General features: G+C 42.3%; 1 protein-coding gene across 2 annotated transcripts in view; it reads right to left on the bottom strand.

The window, feature by feature from the left end:
- The window catches only part of GMIP (GEM interacting protein), a 104766-nt gene that overhangs the window by 51837 nt on the left and 36572 nt on the right, over positions 1-16357 (bottom strand). For both annotated transcript variants that reach the window (XM_077262667.1, XM_077262668.1), the window contains 4 exons: positions 13069-13129; positions 9403-9525; positions 4665-4729; positions 3575-3685 (listed from right to left, as the gene is read on the bottom strand). In XM_077262667.1, the coding sequence (XP_077118782.1) occupies positions 3575-3685; positions 4665-4729; positions 9403-9525; positions 13069-13129 (360 nt within the window). The remainder of the gene's footprint in view (positions 1-3574; positions 3686-4664; positions 4730-9402; positions 9526-13068; positions 13130-16357) is intronic.

Below are 16357 nucleotides of genomic sequence, written 5' to 3'. Positions count from 1 at the left end.
ATCAATACAGAATCCTAAGACATTAAGGGTACCGTCACACAGTGAAATTTCCATCGCTACGACGGCACGATTCGTGACGTTCTAGCGATATCGTTACGATATCGCTGTGTCTGACACGCTACTGCGATCAGACATCACGCTGAGAATCGTACGTCGTAGCAGATCGTTTGGAACTTTCTTTCGTCGCTTGATCACCCGCTGACATCGCTGGATGGATAGAAAAAATATATAATAAAACATTTCTCTTATGTTTTGCAATTTTGTATAAATGAAAAATGAGCTGAACCCTGGGCTGTGTGCGCTGAACTATGAGTTGCATGTAGTCGTTATACTACAATCATTGAACTCTGTGGAGTCTTTCCATATCTCCGTATGCCTCCAATTTCACACAATGGCAGACAGAGGTTTTTGATGATTTTATACATCTGAGAATAAAAAAATTGACTTTGGGTCCTAAAAGCGTTATTTATGTCTCCCTGTAGTATATAGTCTTAGGGACTCTACTAGATACATACGTCCACAGTAGTTCTCGGTCTCACATGACCATTTTGTAAGCCAAACATCCTGATATACACTGCTCAAAAAATTATGTGAACACTTGCACAACATTGTCTAACCCCAAGTCACCCTAGAGACATTAATCTGTCCACATAAGAAGCAGAAGCGATTATGAATTAATTTAACCAGTTTTGGTGCAAATGACGACAGGCGCACTGGAGAGTAACAGCAAGACAACCACCCACAAAGGGAATAGTATTACAGGTGGTGGCCTCAGACAATTCCCCTTTCTTTAACCTTGCTGACTCATTCTATAGTTTTCTGTTTTTCTAGTGTCCTTGTTATTATAGGAAGCAAAAGGCAATACCTGCAGCCCATTCAGGTAGTCCACCTCCTCCATGATGGCATTCATACAAGCCATTGTGGGACTGTTGGCACATCCATACTAGCCATTGTAGGACTGTTGACACATCCATACAAGCCATTATGGGACAGTTGGTACAGCCATAAAAGCCATTATAGATCCAAAGAAAAGAAAGCGGATTGGCACATACCATCCCGTGCAACAAAATCCTTTATTGTGGCATCATCATACCAATAGCAGGCAGATAAAACAATGGAGCACATACAGACGACGATCTTTTCACTAAATGCTGCTGTTTGTATGATGATGCCACAATAAAGGATTTTGTTGCACGGGACGGTATGTGCCAATCCGCTTTCTTTTCTTTGGACATACAGATTCTTTTTCTTTGGAAGTGGCACTCGTAATCCCTGGTGTGTGTGCAGCTTCATCAACCCGAGGACATACAGCTGTGACTTTGTCCTGCTTCTTTTCTATGGTATGTGAAAGCCATTGTAGAACTGTTTGCTCTGTCTTCCGTCACAATCTCAAGAGCATATAGCAAATGCCAAAAAATAAGCCATTAAATAAGGAGACACTGGATAGAGCCATAGTAGGAAATCAACCCAACAGCAGGACCGGTATCTCCTACTTTATGTGAGGAGAAACCGAAGAAACACTACCAGAGCCCAACAAAATTACCTCCCACATTAACTGATGTGCATGTTTCTGACCAAACTGCAAGAAACAGGCTCCAAGAAAGTGGCATGACGGCCCAATGACCTGTAGTTGGACCTGATCTCACAGTCCAGCATTGTGTAGCTTGGTTGACTGTCACTAAGGAACACCAGAATTGGCAGGTCCATCATTGGTGCCTCATGCTCTTCACAGATGAGAGCAGGTTCATACTGAGCACCAGTGACACATGAAAAGTCTAGAGACGCCATAGGAAATGCTATGCTGCCTATAACATCCTCCAGTATGGAGCCATTGTCAGACCTTATGCAGTTGCCATGGTACTGAGATCCTCCTGGTACAGCACAATGCCCGGCCTCATGAGAGAGTGTGTAGGCAATTCCTAGATGATGAAGGTGTTGATGACATTGACTGGCCATTGTGTTCCCAAGATCCAAATGGTCCTGAATTCCTCCTGGTGAAGCACAATGCCCAGCCTCATGAGAGAGTGTGTAGGCAATTCCTAGATGACGAAGGCATTGATGACATTGACTGGCCATTGTGTTCCCAAGATCCAAATGGTCCTGAATTCCTCCTGGTGAAGCACAATGCCCAGCCTCATGAGAGAGAGTGTGTAGGCAATTCCTAGATGATGAAGGCATTGATGACATTGACTGGCCATTGTGTTCCCAAGATCCAAATGGTCCTGAATTCCTCCTGGTGAAGCACAATGCCCAGCCTCATGAGAGAGTGTGTAGGCAATTCCTAGATGACGAAGGCATTGATGACATTGACTGGCCATTGTGTTCCCAAGATCCAAATGGTCCTGAATTCCTCCTGGTGAAGCACAATGCCCGGCCTCATGAGAGAGAGTGTGTAGGCAATTCCTAGATGATGAAGGCATTGATGACATTGACTGGCCATTGTGTTCCCAAGATCCAAATGGTCCTGAATTCCTCCTGGTGAAGCACAATGCCCAGCCTCATGAGAGAGTGTGTAGGCAATTCCTAGATGACGAAGGCATTGATGACATTGACTGGCCATTGTGTTCCCAAGATCCAAATGGTCCTGAATTCCTCCTGGTGAAGCACAATGCCCGGCCTCATGAGAGAGAGTGTGTAGGCAATTCCTAGATGATGAAGGCATTGATGACATTGACTGGCCATTGTGTTCCCAAGATCCAAATGGTCCTGAATTCCTCCTGGTGAAGCACAATGCCCAGCCTCATGAGAGAGTGTGTAGGCAATTCCTAGATGACGAAGGCATTGATGACATTGACTGGCCATTGTGTTCCCAAGATCCAAATGGTCCTGAATTCCTCCTGGTGAAGCACAATGCCCGGCCTCATGAGAGAGAGTGTGTAGGCAATTCCTAGATGATGAAGGCATTGATGACATTGACTGGCCATTGTGTTCCCAAGATCCAAATGGTCCTGAATTCCTCCTGGTGAAGCACAATGCCCAGCCTCATGAGAGAGTGTGTAGGCAATTCCTAGATGACGAAGGCATTGATGACATTGACTGGCCATTGTGTTCCCAAGATCCAAATGGTCCTGAATTCCTCCTGGTGAAGCACAATGCCCAGCCTCATGAGAGAGAGTGTGTAGGCAATTCCTAGATGATGAAGGCATTGATGACATTGACTGGCCATTGTGTTCCCAAGATCCAAATCCAATTTAGCACATCTGTCCAGGAGCTCACTGACGGCCTGATCCATTTCTGTGAGATCCCCCAGGACACCATCTGTCGTCTCAGCAGGAGCATACACAGACATAATAAGTTGCTCTGATGATTCACGCAAATTGTATCTGCTTGTGATTTCAATATTCTACTGTGATTTTCGTGGAGATTTGGAATCAGTGCTCAGATGGTTGATGATTTTAGTTTCCATTGGTTTTGTTCTCAACAAACTAGGCAATTTAGATTAAAGATTTACAACTTTAATCTTTTGTTTGTCATCCAATGAGGGATTTAAGTGTTCCTTCATTCCTCTCTAGCATTGTATTTATGCCCATTACCTGTACTGCGGAGCCAAGCGCTACATTTATCAGCCACTTACCTGACAATACTTTTTCATCTGTAGCAGAGCCACTGTTTCCAGGGCTGAGTTTCCAGTGTGGGTTTCATGGTCCAAAAGTAGAAGGTAGACATCCTGCATCGGCATGCATGTCTGTAATAGTCCCAACGCAGAGTAACCAAATGTGAATGTACTTACTTATTCAATCATCACTGATATACACATATATAATATACTGCAATGCAGAGATTCTCAGATCTCCTTTACCCAAACGTTACCAAATCTTTCAGATTCCAAAAGTGTTTTAGTTAGAAGCAGAAATCTTTAGCGATAGGTGACACTTTTCAGTAGACAGACATGTCATTGGATGTGTTTTTTCTATATCTTACCATGGAATCTCTTAACTGACACATCAAGGGAAGGAAACTGCAGCTGCATATCCCTCCTCTCCCCTTCTCATTGTCTAGTTGTTACTGTTTTACGCTACACCAATACGGCACACTCATAATAACTATGGTTTTAATTAATTGTTATATATACAAATTTTAGCTCTGGAACATCTGTTTAGCTAGGCAGACTATATGAAATCCATGTGTCAATATGGCCATACAACAGATGCAAGAATAAAATGGCTGCATAGATTTCCTATATAACTAGGAAAAGAAAGACAGCTGTTAAGGAGTTGACCAGCTATTAATAATTCCTTTAATTAAATATTTATTATAAATTTTTGGTCTACAGCTCCTATATAGAACTATGTGTCTCCAAGGTTACAGACTACAAATAAAACCTATGTAGTCTGATCTTGCAGTCATGTTCTATTTTTTTTCATCTGACCCCTCTGGTTGCCAACATTGGATAGTGCAGAAGTGCAAGAAGGAAGATGGACGTTATTAGCATATAAGTGCAGGATCAGACTACACACAGGACATATTGTCTGTAGCAAACAAAAAGTAAAAGCATTAAGTTTTGTGTGTTGCTTATTTTTAAATCCGCATTTTGTCCAGAAGCCCCTGCCAGTTTTTACCCCATTTATCTGCACATTCTTTATTGTGGAATGAGACAATTTAGCTGAATTCACGGGAAAAAAATGGCAGAAAAGCAATGATGAATCAGGTCTTAAGACCCTTACCTGCTGATTAAGGCTGCTCCTTGCAGACTCGCACAATCGGATGGTGTTCTTAGCAAATTCAGACTCTATAAACAAGAAGAATCAACATGTTGGAAAAATATTGTGTCACATTGCTGAACTGTATGTGCCTAGAGGTGCAGAGGTCACGACCGGGCCCGTGCAGGTGAGGGGCTCACCAACACCAGCACAAACTTCAACTGGATGTGTGTCCTCGGATGCACATTCAGCTGAAATGAATTCTGACGCAGCGCCGCTATACAAGCTGCCGGCCAATCAGAGGCCAGCAGCTTACTTCGACATGCACGTTACTAGGGACACATGGCAGTGACATCATGCGCTCACGTCGCTTGCATGCTGATGTCAGCTGACACCTTTAGAAGAGGCTGCCACATGATAGGGGGAGTGGAGGGAAGGTGAGTAGAATCAGTTTTTTTTTCTATGCATTAAAGAACAGCGGCAGAATGGGGGACATATACCAGGATGGGGATATATACACAGCTCTGGCAAATATTAAGAGACCACCATATCAAAACCCTGTCATGGGCAGCCCAATCTCAAGACCTGAACCCCATTGAAAACCTCTGGAATGTAATCAAGAGGATGATGGATAGTCACAAGCCATCTTACAAAGATACCACGTGGCCCTCGTGCCTCTTCCTCTCCCGCTAGCCGAACTGACCTACCATTCAAAACTGTTTTCAGTGCAATTTTTCTTCCAGTTAAACTTACATTTTGATGCGACTCAATTAATTCCTACCGGGGTTGTACTATATATACCATTCACGCTATATTTAGCACACTGATGAAGGTCCATTGCAGACCGAAACGTTTGTGACTACTGTATGTATATTAAACACCCCCCTTTTTGCATCACAATGGAGTGTGCTAGTTGTAACTATTCCACGTATTAAGGTTTGAGAACCTATATCTATGCACCTCCTCTTTTAGGCTGTGCTGAACTTTTTCTATATCATCAAACAAAGAAGAACTGCTTAAATGTTTGCACCAGAAGCAGTGTGAAAGACTGGTGGAAAGTATGCCAAGATGCATGAAAGCTGTGATTAAAAATCATGGTTATTCCACAAAATATTGATTTCTGAACTCTTCCTGAGTTAAAACATTAGTATTGTTGTTTATAAATTATTATGAACTTGTTTTCTTTTCACTATTTTAGGTCTGAAAGCACTGTTTGTTTTTTTACATTTTGACCATTTCTCCTTGTCAGAAAAAAAATACAAAATTGAATGCTTGGAAATTCGAAGACAGGTTACTCAAATATCTACCTATAAAGAGAAAAATCAGACAAACTGAACATTTTGCAGTGGTCTCTTAGTTTTTGCCAGAGCTGTGTGAAGAAACAAGATTGTATGTTAATTTCCCAGACAACCATGTTTTTATAAACCAAAAGGAACAGACTTTTTATCTGTACATTGGCTTGTGAATTTAAGTATTTATGGCTGGTGGGTCAAGAAGACAGACTTGCCAAATGATATATATCTAACATACTGTGTAAAGGTACCTTCACACGAAACGACTTTGTAACGATATCGCTAGCGATCCGTGACGTTGCAGCGTCCTGGATAGCGATATCGTTGTGTTTGACACGCAGCAGCGATCAGGATCCTGCTGTGATGTCGCTGGTCGCTGAATAAAGTTCAGAACTTTATTTGGTCATCCGATCGCCGTGTATCGTTGTGTTTGACAGCAAAAGCAACAATACCAGCGATATTTTACACTGGTAACCAGGGTAAACATCGGGTTACTAAGCGCAGGGCCGCGCTTAGTAACCCGATGTTTACCCTGGTTACCAGTGTAAAATGTAAAAAAAACAAACAGTACATACTTACATTCGCGTCCCCCGCCGTCTGCTTCCCACACTGACTGAGCGCCGCAAAGTGAAAGTGAAAGCACAGCGGTGACGTCACCGCTGTGCCCTGCTACTGCCGGCGCTCAGTCAGTCAGTCAGTGCAGGAAGCGGACGCCGGGGGACGCAAATGTAAGTATGTACTGTTTGTTTTTTTTACATTTTACGCTGGTAACCAGGGTAAACATCAGGTTACTAAGCGCGGCCCTGCGCTTAGCAACCCGATGTTTACCCTGGTTACCCGGGGACCTCGGCATCGTTGGTCGCTGGAGAGCGGTCTGTGTGACAGCTCTCCAGCGATCAAACAGCGACGCTGCAGCGATCGGCATCGTTGTCGCTATCGCTGCAGCGTCGCTTAGTGTGAAGGTACCTTAAGTCTGTAATAGTGACTTGTACATAGTGTGTGTTTATCTTTGTTTATTGATGTGTACTGATATGCTAAGTGTGCATTGAAACCTGGAACCAGCTTTGTGACTGAATGGTCAAGTAGTACTACAAGATCACATCACCATTGTTTACCTTATCTTGATGTTGGACTGAAGGGCACTGGGTAATTCTAAAAATAGCTTACCTGCCTTGGGTATAAAAAGCCTCAGAGATCACATCATTTGAGCTGAAGTAACGCAGCGCTACCAACCAGAATCTCTTCAGGATCTTAGCCGAGGGTCTGTCGGACCCGGCTGAAGAACACAGGACTGCTCTAAGATATCTCCCTATGCTTGTCGTTACCTCCTCCCTGGTACATACCACAGATGGAGTAGTGACCCTGGGAGCTCTGACATAACATCTACCATTATCTTGGCGAGTCAGCGGAAGGGTGAGGCCCTGTAATGTGCACCATCTTGGGGTAATTGCTGAGATTGTTCTGTTTGCTATTGTGTGTTGTCGTTCAATAAAGTATTGCCACACTGTTTTACCTTAACCCTGTGTTGTCTGTGTAGTGTATTGCCCACTGGGAGATAGAGCGGGTGTTCAGGGATGTGAGCCCTAGTCCATGCAGTCTTGCTAAAGACAGCCGGGCCAGCGGACGAGAACACCCACTGACCCCGTTTCTCCACAAGCTGTATATACCAGGACTGAGGACATATATACATATACCAGGATGGGGCCAGGATGAAGGACATATATACCAGGATGGGGGACACACATTTACTAGGATGGGCCCACGATGGGGAACATGTTTACCACGAAGGAGCTCAAGATAGGGGCCATTAATACACAATGGGGAAGGAGGTGCAACTTGTATGACCTTATAGGATTTAGAACGCTAAAAGGTCCCATACAGTTGACCAAAATGCGGCAGCTGGGGTAGGGGTGTTGGGGGGTGAAGGGCCCAGTCCAAATCTTGCACAGGGGGACCATCGAACTCTAGTTACATCACTGCAGGAGAACCCCTTTAAATAGAGAGAAAACACTCATTCCAAAGTTCTGTCAATGTAAAAAAGATTTTTCTTAATCAAAAAATTGATTAACATTTTGACCTCAGGCCATGATTAAGAATGTGATCTGAAATGCGTAGACCAAGAGGATGTTTTTCCATTTCTCATGAGGTATCAAGTTGTGAAGTGTGGTGACTTATGTCGCTTTTGGATTTCAATGGATTTTTCAAACAGGAAGAAACTTTTTTATATTTTAAGGACTTTGTCCTGGAACAATTTTTTTTCTTTGTGCTTGTAACAGCCACTGATCTGTGAGACTAGCTGAAAGTGAGCTGGATATACAGTGTATCTTTCAGTCACCCTTTTACATAGAATTACTAACATGTCATAGTACTGAAGAATAAGTTGTCACTTAAAAAATCTACCCAGTAGAAAATGTGGGTAGTCTGGCTTAGAAAATCCATTGTTTTAATACCCTTTAAAAAGTATGTTTTACTGGATTTTTTTATATAAATATTTAAAATTAGTACCTCCTTCACTAATTCTGGAACAGATTTTCTTTGTTATCTGTGCCCCTCCGTTCCAAAGTTATCCCCCTCAGTAATAAAGATGCAAATCGTCCCTTCATCCAGCTAGGTGTATATCACAGAACGGCTCTGTGGGTGTGGCTGTGTTTTGATTGGTCAACATAAAGGGAGGAAAAAGGAAACACCCACAATAAAGTTCTGTGGTCTACGCCCAGTTGGATGGAGAGAAAATTTACATCTTTATTTCAAAGGGGAATAACTTTGGAATGGAGGGGCACTGAATAAAAATAAAAACTGTTTTAGAATCAGAGGAACAGAACCAAATGGAGGAAGTACTCAGTTTAAACAAAAAAAAATCCAGTGAAAGATTCTCTTTAAGGAGATTCTGAGTTAATTATATAAAACCTCAATTCAATTTCTCTGAGCAGAAAATGGCTATGAACACCACCTGGAGGACCCAGAACATCCTCACATTATGCAAACAATTTATTTCTTTGAATGAGCGTTGTGCAATTCTTGTTTTCTCCTTTGGTGGCATTTTTGGGAAACTATGTAGATGTCCAGCCACAACTACACAACCTGCCTATCTTAGGTGAGAGTGTGACTTCTGGAACCTCCATCATAGCTGGGACTTTGTCTGCTTGTAGAGCAGGACTAGTGATGATGGGATTTTCCCAAACAGACCAATAATCGTGCTTGTCCATGTCCCTAATTAAATCTATAAAGAGAGAGATAAAGCATGCTTGACCTACGCTCCAACCCCGAGCAGAGGGTACCTTCTTCTTAGCAAAGGTGGATGTGCCGAGATTTGAACCCCACCTTAATTACTCGGACTGAATGAAAACTTATAGAAGTAAGAGAATGGATAAATTAAATTCACAAAAGTATTATTAAAGAAAAAAAGCTGAAAACCCAGTGAGATGACAGATTCTATACTATATTTCTGCAGTGAGGTATTTTATATCTACCATAGCTGAGTTTCTTCTCAATGTACCCCAACACTTCCCGCACGTATTTACACCAGCGTTTGGCATAGTTGAGTGCAAATTCCACGCCTCCCTCATTACGTATGAGAATTTCATCTGCGTCATCTGGAAAATTAGACACAAAAAACATGCACAACTTAGAGGTGGATGTATTAACTTCAACAACAACAAAAAGTGCAAACACAGAAACATATAACAACTCCATGCACATGTTGGTGAAGAGTGCCAGGTCTACAAGGCGACAATGCTAACAACTTAAAGTAGATGTGAAGAATGAGGCATTCCGTAGATAAATTGAGGTGATATTTATTAGCAATCCAAGTTGCTTGCTAATTAACTTACAATATTTGGGTCATTATCTTGGACCTTCTTCAGAACACGGATTCTATTTAGGAGAAGCATGTTTGATAGAAAAACGCTAGTGGAACAATGGTGTGACTGCAGAGGTGAAGCATGTCACATTTCCACTAGCGTATACATGTCCAACTTAAGCCCGAAGGCCAAATCCAGTGCTTTTATATTTGGCCTGAGAGAAAATACCAAATGTCTACTAGAGCTGGCCCGCTAGTGGACAATGAATGCACCGCTAATACTACAAATCTCGTGTTTCCGGTTTGCCACTCTCTCTGGTTACTAAAATACTACAAGAGTGTTTACGACACGCATTGTTGTAATGCGTTGACCAGTTATGACACATTTCCTGACCGGCATTCACCTGAGCTGAAGTTCACTCCTCTTCTCCTTAGCGCACACTCCCCTTGTGTTCTCCCATACATCTCAGCACACTCTCCTTGTGTTCTCCCATACTGTATATCTCAGCACACACTCCCCTTGTGTTCTCCCATACTGTATATCTCAGCGCACACTCCCCTTGTGTTCACCCATACATCTCAGTGCACACTCCCCTTGTGTTCTCCCATAAATCTCAGCGCACACTCCCCTTGTGCTCTCCCATACATCTCAGCACACACTCCCCTTGTGTTCTCCCATACTGTATATCTCAGCGCACACTCCCCTTGTGTTCACCCATACATCTCAGCGCACACTCCCCTTGTGTTCTCTCATACATCTCAGCGCACACTCCCCTTGTGCTCTCCCATACATCTCAGCACACACTCCCCTTGTGTTCTCCCATTCATCTCAGCACACACTCCCCTTGGGTTCTCCCATTCATCTCAGCGCACACTCCCCTTGTGTTCTCCCATTCATCTCAGCACACACTCCCCTTGTGTTCTCCCATTCATCTCAGCACACTCTCCTTGTGTTCTCCCATACTGTATATCTCAGCACACACTCCCCTTGTGTTCTCCCATACTGTATATCTCAGCGCACACTCCCCTTGTGTTCTCCCATACATCTCAGCGCACACTCCCCTTGTGCTCTCCCATACATCTCAGCGCACACTCCCCTTGTGCTCTCCCATACATCTCAGCGCAGTCTTCCCTTGTGTTCTCCCATACATCTCAGTGCACACTCCCCTTGTGTTCTCCCATACATCTCAGCGCACACTCCCCTTGTGTTCACCCATACATCTCAGCGCACACTCCCCTTGTGCTCTCCCATACATCTCAGCACACACTCCCCTTGTGTTCTCCCATTCATCTCAGCACACTCTCCTTGTGTTCTCCCATACTGTATATCTCAGCACACACTCCCCTTGTGTTCTCCCATACTGTATATCTCAGCGCACACTCCCCTTGTGTTCACCCATACATCTCAGTGCACACTCCCCTTGTGTTCTCCCATAAATCTCAGCGCACACTCCCCTTGTGCTCTCCCATACATCTCAGCACACACTCCCCTTGTGTTCTCCCATACTGTATATCTCAGTGCACACTCCCCTTGTGTTCTCCCATACATCTCAGCACACACACCCCTTGTGTTCTCCCATTCATCTCAGCATGCACTCCCCTTGTGCTCTCCCATATATCTCAGCGAGCATAGCGCCTGCTACGCTCTATCTCCTCCACAAGCTGGGCACAGGTATGCTATTTGGCCAGTGAGCTCATGTCATGATTTAATACAGCTTTAAATAACCACAAATGGAAATAAATGACCTGGGAACGGAATGTTGTCTAATCTAAAAGGCTTAAAGGGGCAAAGCCACACTAGAAATAACCCCTCTCTCTAGCAGGTCAATAAAATTTAGCTTTTGTTGTACTACATTACAATAGTTATTTTATAGGTTAATAAATTAAAGTGACAATGCTAATGTGCCAAAAATAGATTTGGCTATTCGATATACGTGTATAATCTAATTTATTTATGGCAAATTAGGATTGTCACTTTAATTCATTACCCCATAAAATAACTTTGAATGTAGTACAATAAAATCAAAGTTTTATTGACTTGTATCATTTCTAGTGGTGCTTTGTCCCTTTAGATATTTTTGGATCATGCCATGATTTCTTTTTTTGCTCTATTTTATGGCAGATAAAACAGTGATTTTATCAAAATTATATCAAGCATCGCTGAAATCAGAGCCAATGGCCCTATATTATACTGCCTTTAGATGGGGTATCAAAAAGCTGTCGGCAGATTCTCTTTAAGCTTTACTTGTTCCAGATTAAATATTTAAGCAAAACTTAAGCGTGTTTCCATATTAAAAGGTTCATCATTATATTTGATGTTAAGGAAAAAGTTCCTCAATTGGAGACTTTTCAAAAAAATAAATATAAAGGTTGACCGGCGACTTTGTCCAAGCTTATAATTTTGGCCCTCTGTGTATTTGAGCTTGACATTCTTCATATACAATTCAGGTTCTGAAGAAGGTCTAAGATATTGGCCAAAACGTTGCATGTACATTTAACATGCACATTGGATTGTTAATAAATATTACTTTGATTTAACTATGGAGTACTTAGTTAGCACTTAGTAGGACCCTACTAGCGTACCACCTAATCGAAGTGCTGTGATCCACATGCACTGCTAATGACTTATTTTTTAGACTTCTTTCACACATCAGGTTTTCGCTGTCAGGCTAAATCCGGCAAAATTTCAAAAAAACGGATCCGGCGAATGTTGTATTAGTGCCAGATTGCACCGGATGACATTGCGTTTCATCCCGTGTTCGCCGGATCCGGCAAATCTGCCGTTTCCGATTACTGGAAAAAACATCCATAGCAACGTTTTTTGTCTCCGGCGCTTCTCTGGCTGTTTGCTAGAATGGGAGCCGGAAGGTGCCGGATCCGGAAAATGACGGATTCCGGCGCCAGATTCCATTTTTTTAAACTGAGCATGCTCCAATATTATTTTTATCCAGTAATCTAGATATGCTAGCAGGATCCGTTTTTCACAATCTGTGCCGGATCCGGTTTTTCCAACGTTCGCCGGATTGTGCCTGATGCAAAAAACCTGATGTGTGAAAGTAGCCTAAGACACCATGCCACCCAGAAGGTCCAGTTCATAATGTTTAGAACAAAGCAATTGACAAATATGTTCCATTACATTGTGTCTTAAGTTTTTCCATCTTCCTACATCATATTGGTCCATTATCCATTGATGTTGTATATGAAGATAGTCAGGGTGTTGGAAATCAGATGATAGTGACAAATCAGGGATGAAGAAATATCTAGACAACAGGGACTTGTATATAAAGGAATATTGGGGAAAGACCACATCACCATTTTTCATTAAGATGGTACTTACTGGATATGGGCATCACATCGCGGTCATTTGTTGTACGATTTATTTCCAGCGGAGTGCTGATCTATGACAAAACAGAACATGGACAGTGATAATAGTATACTACGTCCCTCAACACGTGAACCTGTTTTTTTGCCATGGTTTTGATATTTTTCTAATAAACAATTGTATTTAACCCCTTAGTGACAGAGCCAATTTGGTACTTAATGACCGAGCCAATTTTTACAATTCTGACCAGTGTCACTTTATGAGGTTATAACTCTGGAACGCTTTAACGGATCCTGCTGATTCTGAGAATGTTTTTTCGTGACATGTTGTACTTTATGCTAGTGGTAACATTTCTTTGATATTACTTGCGATTATTTATGAAAAAAATGGAAATATGGTGAAAATTTTTAACATTTTGCAATTTTCAAATTTTGTATTTTTATGCCCTTAAATCAGAGAGATATGTCACACAAAATAGTTAATAAATAACATTTTCAACATGTCTACTTTACATCAGCACAATTTTGGAAACAAAATTTTTTTTTGTTAGGGAGTTATAAGGGTTAAAATTTGACCAGCAATTTCTCATTTTTACAACACCATTTTTTTTTAGGGACCACATCACATTTGAAGTCATTTTGAGGGGTCTATATGATAGAAAATAACCAAGTGTGACACCATTCTAAAAACTGCACCCCTCAAGGTGCTCAAAACCACATTCAAGAAGTTTATTAACCCTTTACGTGCTTCACAGGAACTCAAACAATGTGGAAGGAAAAAATGAACATTTAACTTTTTTTGCAAACACTTTAATTCAGAACCATATTTTTTTATTTTCACAAGTGTAAAAAAAGAAATTTAACCATACATTTTGTTGTGCAATTTCTCCTGAATACGCTGATACCCCATATGTGGGGGTAAACCACTGTTTGGGCGCACCGCAGAGCTTGGAAGAGAAGGAGCGCCGTTTGACTTTTTCAATGCAGAATTGGCTGGAATTGAGATCGGATGCCATGTCACGTTTGGAGAGCCCCTAATGTGCCTAAACAGTGGAAACGCTCCACAAGTGACACCATTTTGGAAACTAGACCCCTTAAGGAACTTAACTAGATGTGTGGTGAGCACTTTGAGCCCCCAAGTGCTTCACAGAAGTTTATAACGTAGAGCCGTGAAAATAAAAAGTCGCATTTGTTTACACAAAAATGATATTTTCGCCCACAAATTCTTATTTTAACAAGGGTAACAGGAGAAATTAGACCACAAAAGTTGTTGTGCAATTTCTCCTGAGTATGTTGATACCCCATATGTGGGGGTAAACCACTGTTTGGGCTCACTGCAGAGCTTGGAAGAGAAGGAGCGCCGTTTTACTTTTTCAATGTAGAATTAGCTGGAATTGAGATCGGATGCCATGTCGCGTTTGGAGACCCCTGATGTGCCTAAACAGTTTAAACCCCCCACAAATGACACCATTTTGGAAACTAGACCCCATAAGGAACTTAACTAGATGTGTGGTGAGCACTTTGATCCCCCAGGTGCTTCCCGGAAGTTTATAACGTAGAGCCGTGAAAATAAAAAAGTCGCATTTTTTCTACAAAAATGATGTTTTTGCCCCAAAATTTTTATTATCACAAGGGTAACAGGAGAAATTAGACAACAAATGTTGTTGTGCAACCTCTCCTGAGTATGTTGATACCCCATATGTGGGGGTAAACCACTGTTTGGGCGCACAGCAGAGCTTGGAAGAGAAGGAGTGCCGTTTTACTTTTTCAATGTAGAATTGGCTGGAATTGAGATCGGATGCCATGTCGCGTTTGGAGAGCCCCTGATGTGCCTAAACAGTGGAAACCCCCCACAAATGACACCATTTTGGAAACTAAACCCCTTAAGGAACATATCTAGATGTGTGGTGAGCACTTTAAACCCCCAGGTGCTTCACGGAAGTTTATAACGTAGAGCCGTGAAAATAAAAAATCCTTTTTTTTCACTCAAAATTGATTTTTTAGCCTGCAATTTTTTATTTTATCAAGGGTAACAGGAGACATTGGACCACAAAATCTGTTGACCAGTTTGTCCTCAGTACGCTGATACCCCATATGTGGGGGGAGGGCACTGTTTGGGCACCCATCAGGGCTCGGAAGGGAAGGAGCGCCGCTTGGAATGCAGACTTTGATGGGATGGTCTGCAGGTGTCATGTTGCATTTGCAGAGATCCTGATGTACCTAAACAGTAGAAACCCCCCACAAGTGACTCCATTTTGGAAACTAGACCCCCCAAAGAGCTTATCTAGATGTGTGGTGAGCACTAGGAACCCCCAACTGCTTCACAGAAGTTTATAATGTAGAGCCATGAAAATAAAAAAAATCATATTTTTTCCACAAAAATGATCTTTTCACCCCCAAATTTTTACTTTCACAAGGGTAACAGGAGAAATTTGACCCCAAAATTTATTGTGCAATTTACGCTGAGTAGGCTGATACCCCATATGTGGGGGATAAACCACTGTTTGGGCGCATGGCAGAGCTTGGAAGGGAAGGAGCGCCGTTTTGGAATGCAGACTTTGATAGAATGGTCTGCAGGCATTATGTTGCGTTTGCAGAGCCCCCGATGTACCTAAACAGCAGAAACCCCCCACAAGTGACCTCATTTTGGAAACTAGACCCCCCAAGGAACTTATCTAGATGTGTTGTGAGAACTTTGAATGCCCAAGTGCTTCACAGAAGTTTATAATGCAGAGTCGTGAAAACAAAAAAAAATATTTTTTTCACAAAAAAGATTTTTTTAGCCCCCCAATTTTTATTTTCACAAGGGTAACAAGAGAAATTAGACCCCAAAAGTTGTTGTCTAATTTGTCCTGAGTACACTGATACCCCATGTGTGGGGGGGACCACTGTTTGGGCGCATGGCTGAGCTCGGAAGGGAAGGAGTGCCGTTTTGGAATGCAGACTTTGATAGAATGGTCTGCAGGCATTATGTTGCGTTTGCAGAGCCCCCGATGTACCTAAACAGTAGAAACCCCCCACAAGTGACCTCATTTTGGAAACTAGACCCCCCAAGGAACTTATCTAGATGTGTTGTGAGAACTTTGAATGCCCAAGTGCTTCACAGAAGTTTATAATGCAGAGTCGTGAAAATAAAAAATATTTTTTTTTTCCACAAAAAAAAATTTTTTAGCCCCCAAGTTTTTATTTTCACAAGGGTATCAGGAGAAATTGGACCCCAAAGGTTGTTGTCCAATTTATCCCGAGTACGCTGATGCCCCATATGTGGGGGTAAACCACTGTTTGGGCGCACGGCAGAGCTCAGA

The sequence above is a fragment of the Ranitomeya variabilis genome, chromosome 5 (assembly GCF_051348905.1).
Source record: "Ranitomeya variabilis isolate aRanVar5 chromosome 5, aRanVar5.hap1, whole genome shotgun sequence".
Classification (NCBI taxonomy): Eukaryota; Metazoa; Chordata; class Amphibia; order Anura; family Dendrobatidae; genus Ranitomeya; species Ranitomeya variabilis.
This window is presented reverse-complemented; position numbering and strand designations above follow the sequence as displayed.